This window comes from Wyeomyia smithii, chromosome 2 (genome assembly GCF_029784165.1).
Source record: "Wyeomyia smithii strain HCP4-BCI-WySm-NY-G18 chromosome 2, ASM2978416v1, whole genome shotgun sequence".
In the NCBI taxonomy this organism is placed as follows: domain Eukaryota; kingdom Metazoa; phylum Arthropoda; class Insecta; order Diptera; family Culicidae; genus Wyeomyia; species Wyeomyia smithii.
Genome location: NC_073695.1, coordinates 176,920,165 through 176,925,327, shown reverse-complemented (window position 1 = coordinate 176,925,327; position 5,163 = coordinate 176,920,165). Strand labels below are relative to the sequence as shown.

Here is a 5,163-nt window from a genome sequence, read left to right as displayed (position 1 = left end):
ATGATTGAACATATGGTTCAAAAGTTATGTAAAGAAAAGTTATCCTGAGGTTGTTTAAACTCACTCATTTTTCTCAGAGATGGCTGAACTGATTTTCATAAAATTAGTGTCAAATGAAAATTGTATTCGGATTGTAACTTTGTCCGTTGTTCATAAAAATGTGTAATCACATAATGAAAGTAAACATATTGACTTTCTCCTAACGATCACTGGCTAATTAAAAGGTAGAAAAGTGATCCAAATGGTCGAATGTCATATACTACTCGACTCAGTTCGACGAAACGAGCATTTTCTGCATGTGTGCATGTGTGCATGTATTGGTGTACATATATGTTTGTGTGTGGGTGTGTACGTGTGTAGATGTTATCCAGAAACCGAAAGCTGCAAAATCGGGTTTCAAAGTGAAATATAGAGTTTACTCCCGGCTTTCGAGCCCGGGATAATGTTCCTGAAAAACATTGGTAATGTTTGTCCCTTTAAGGTTGTTTTCCAGAAATCGGAAACTAAGTATCTAGAAATTTAAAATGGCGTCCCAAGTTGATTTCTGGCCTTTGGGTGTACCGCTTCCGCAATACTCATAATGGATAAAGTCGGCATCTTCGCCATCGAAATACCCGGATTAGGCAAAATTTAGCCATTTTAGGATGTGCTCCGGTAACTAGAAGTAGTCATCTGGATTTTTGCGTGATGTATTTGAAACATATTGATTTCATTATATTTGCATATGTATGTTTTAATGTATGCTCATATGTGTGTGAATTTTAGGTTTTTAATTTTAATTTAATAATGGTATAGTATTTAACAATGGTATAGTTGTGCTGAAACCAGCAGAAATTTTCAAGGAGTATTTTTTCTCTTAAATCATGTAAATCTATTCAAACATATAATAAGTTTGAATGAGAAAGGCTGGGTCTGACCGCTAGGTGGATTAATTTAGGATTTTTATCATACACAGACTTTGCTGCCAACAGTTTAGTATACAGAACGATGAGACACCCGAAACAATGTTCAATTCTAAGAGATGACGCTGCAGTGGTAGTGGTAGTAAAATCGAAATTTCAACGAGCATTTTGCTTAATAACCGGAAAAACTGCTATTAGGTAATCTGTTTTTATATTATTCTAACTTTCCAGTACTTACTTTTACTATATTCAATCTATTCTTATCACAAAACTTGATTTTGCTGTACTACTATATTGAATCAACGGAGTTGTATAAGAAAATCTAGTTTTTTTGATAAAAATAGATTGCATATAGTAAAAGTAACTACTAGAAAGATAGAATAATATAAAAACAAGGTAACTAATAGCAGTTTTTCCGGTCAATAGGCAAAATGCTCGTAGAAATTTCGGTTTTACTACCTCTACCACTACAGCGCCATCTCTTAGAATTTAGCATTGTTTCGGGTGTCCCATTGCAGGGCTGGCGCTACGATTCTACTTACACTAACAGTATCTTCGAATCGGCACTCGGCTTGTTAGGCCAGTATTGTATCCTAAGGCCAGCTGGGAGGGTATATGAAACATAATCCTTCAGCTTAATGAAACATTTTGCAGCGCTGTTTGGATTGTTTCAATAAATACGGAATAGCACTTCGCTGTTGGAAGCAAACTTCTCCATGGAGTGACATAGTTCCTCAGGATGACAACTGTTCTAATTCCCGCTTCAGGAAATCTTACCCTAGTTCTGCTATGCGTGTTTCTCAGTTACGATCTTTCGGAGACTATCGTTTCATTTACACTGAAAAGCGCTGATCCAATCGTACAAAACAATTTTAATCTTATCATGCAAAACCCAAATATCTAGACTGATCAAAATTATCTGGAGTCACGTGGGAATCGACGACACTGGACGTGCCGATCAGCTAACACGATGTTCAGTGACGCATGCTAATGCTCTTAAATCAATGGCACCAAAAATAAAATAGTATGACTCAACGCTGCTTTCATAAAATAAAATTTTGATATTGGAGTGGATATGCATAATATTTTTAATTTATAAAAAACTACAAGGATGACTAGCCTGAATTAGTCATTTCAAACGCACCTCAACCCCTTTCTATATGTAAAACTTATGATAAGCCATTAACGATCGCTCATTTGATACAAACTGTGTGAACTAGGTGAGCCTAAGAAGAAATCGTAACGTATCTATGAAGTCCTTAAAGGATTATTGAAAGCATATAAACCTGCTTTTATTTTTCAAGGAAACTAGTTTATCGAATCAGACTTAATACAACTGCCTATGTTTAAACGAGATTTAAAGAAAAAAATTCGTTTTGTTTAATGTTTATATTTAACTGACTTTGTAACTTTTATATTCATAAACATCATGTGAATAATAACGAAAATAGGTGCCGATAACTCCTAAGCTAAATTTTTGTGTTAAATGGTAATTTCGGTAGGGGTTTGAACAAACAATAAATATCCGACTGAGCCAAAATTTTACGATGTCATCCATAGCAGACCCAATAACTTGAGTGTTTTACAATCTACCGAAAATAACTAATCCACGTCGGACGTCCGTTGCATAAGTACCGAGCCATAAACATTTACAACTTCCTCGCAGTGTCGTAGCGCCTAGGAGTCATAAACAAAAAATCGAACTATAAATTGTTAGACATGATTAGCCCGCGGTGGTCAGTTATCATCATTCGCGCGGTGCTTTTCAATGTTGCCGCAGAATTAATTGCAATATAAAGCGCAGTACGAACGCCTTTTGTGGAGAATAAGAAAATTATTGTGATATTGTTGAGATGAAAGGTACGTGTTTGTGTGGTGAATAAAGTGAAAACAGTCCTTATTTTGAATCTTCTGCATCTAGGTTGCGGCATAGCAGTGGCCATACTGGTTTCAGTATTACAATGTGGAGCTGAAAACCGGGATGTTAATAATATTTGCCTAGGAGCTCCAAATTTAAGTTATGTCGCAAGTCTAATTTCGTGCAGTTATTACTACGCTTGTATTGACGGTGTCGCCTATGGATACAGTTGCGAAGAGGGAAAATGGTTTTCAACAGAGCTTCAATCTTGCGTACATCCAGAGGATTCGGATTGTGATATTGAGCAACCGCCGGAACTACCTACTCCTCCTCCACCTACTCCATCTCCAATGTGTGATGATGTACCAGACTTCAGCTATCTGCCATCAACAGAAAGCTGTCAAATATACTATCAGTGCATCGATGGCTTTGCGTACAGGTTGTCATGTCCTGCATATTATTGGTTTAATGTGAGTTTTTGAATTGTACTAGTAAGGAGGTGAACTAACGGACTGTCTGAACCTAGGTAACTGCTCAGCGCTGTGGAAACCGCTACGAATTTGATTGCGACCTTGACACAACTACCTCGGTACCTCCCACAACACCAGCTAACCGCTGTGCCTTTGAGCCCAACTTCGGACTGGTAGAAAATCCTTCATTCTGCGACAGATTTTTCTTTTGTATGAGTGGCATGGAATTCCCAATGATATGCTGGAATGAACTGGTCTTCGACTATGAAAAGCAAACCTGTGTAAGTCCTGACCAATCTGATTGCGATGTAACTGAACCCACTCCGAGCCCAGAACCTGAGCCTAATCTTTGCGAAAATGTCGATGATGGGCAGAGCGTTCTAGATAGCAGGTAATTTTTTTGGAATAAACCAAAAGATGAAGGAACTTATAATACTATTTCAGATACTGCAACCAGTATCTTACTTGTCAAAATGAGATTGGAGTTTCCGCCGTCTGTACTGATGGATTATGGTTTGACCAGGATCAGCAGGAATGCGTTCATCCGATCGATGCCTACTGTCCACATGGAGGAAACTCAGCTTCACCAACTCCGGATGTGTGCATAGGAATCGAAGACGGTGCCTTTGTTGCTTCGCCATACGATTGTGACAGTTACTACGTGTGTGCTAATGAGGTAGCATATCGACTATTCTGTCCTCCAAAGCAACACTTCGATGCAGATCGCAACATGTGTGACGATAGTAGTCTAGTCGTTTGCCCACTTTAAAAACCAAAGTGTATCTCTAGTCCTTATACGTGTGACACATAAAATTTAACTGCAGAATACATTTATCAAACCTGTTCAATTAATTTATTGCCATGTTTACTGTGATATATAAACGGACATTCTGCAATCATGGGCTTCAGTTTCCGACGGATTTTGGAACTATGCGGAACGTTGTATTAGGATTTATTTTCGCCACGATCACTGTGGTGAACGGAATAAGTGAAATATGCATAGGGGTTCCTGATTTGAGCTACGTCCGGAGTCAGAACGCTTGCTATCTGTACTACAGTTGCATCGACGGAATGGCTTACCCACAGAGTTGTTCCGAAGGGTTGTACTTCTCAATGGAATTGCAACACTGCGTGCCGCCTGCGGAGTCCGATTGTGATCTAGAAGAGGCTCCCGAGTTGCCGCAGCCACCGCTCCCGGAACAATCACCTATGTGTGACGGGGTCGAAAACTTCCGCTATCTTGATGCGCCCGAGAGATGCGATCGCTACTACCAGTGCATCGATGGAATTGCATATCACCTGTCCTGTCCGCTTTATTTTATATTTTCGGTCGAAAGTCAACGTTGCGGAAATCAGTATGAGTTTACTTGTGAGCAAACATGATCGGAGAAAAAGTTCTGGTATCTTGTAAGTGGCGATAGTTGTGTTTCAGTGTTAGAATTTTCTATTAAATACGAATTAAACTTTTTTTTACCGTTGTTGACGTTTGATTTGAGTTTTCGCCTGCGATGAGCCGTTATCAATTTATAGGGTCTGATACGTAACATCATATGAAATTGTAAAACATCCGATCAGAACAAGTGCTCAAGAAAAAAAACATGAACAAAATAATCTCTAAACGAACCTATCCATTTTCGCCGATTCGCAATATTTTGTTTAATTTACAAGAGCAAGCCTATGTAATACAATTGTACCAAAACAAGAAGGGCGTTTCAAATTTATTTGAATGTCTTGAAGCGTTTTCCTCTTCGTTTAACATAATTTAGCCAAAAGTTTTCTCAAGCAGTTTGGAATTTCTGGTTGCGAAGTGATATGAACATTCAATGCGCTTTTGAAAAAAAAAAATCATCGGGGACCAACTAACCTTTTTAGATTAACTTTTATATCCCCACTCATCTTGATAACGTAATTTTTGTTTGATGAGTAAAAAGCT

At 38.3% G+C, this 5,163-nt stretch overlaps 2 protein-coding genes across 2 annotated transcripts; both read left to right on the top strand.

The window, feature by feature from the left end:
• Positions 1 to 2,644: 2,644 nt before the first annotated feature.
• On the top strand, positions 2,645 to 4,086 carry LOC129724244 (peritrophin-48-like). The gene is made up of 4 exons (XM_055678968.1): positions 2,645 to 2,762; positions 2,824 to 3,230; positions 3,287 to 3,621; positions 3,675 to 4,086. The coding sequence occupies exons 1-4, from the start codon at positions 2,756 to 2,758 to the stop codon at positions 3,997 to 3,999; spliced, it is 1,074 nt and encodes a 357-aa protein (XP_055534943.1). The 5' UTR covers positions 2,645 to 2,755; the 3' UTR covers positions 4,000 to 4,086.
• Positions 4,087 to 4,160: 74 nt separating this feature from the next.
• LOC129720228 (probable endochitinase) lies at positions 4,161 to 4,613 on the top strand. The gene has a single exon (XM_055671678.1). It carries the CDS (start codon positions 4,161 to 4,163, stop codon positions 4,611 to 4,613), a length of 453 nt encoding a protein of 150 aa, XP_055527653.1.
• The last annotated feature ends 550 nt before the right edge of the window (positions 4,614 to 5,163 follow it).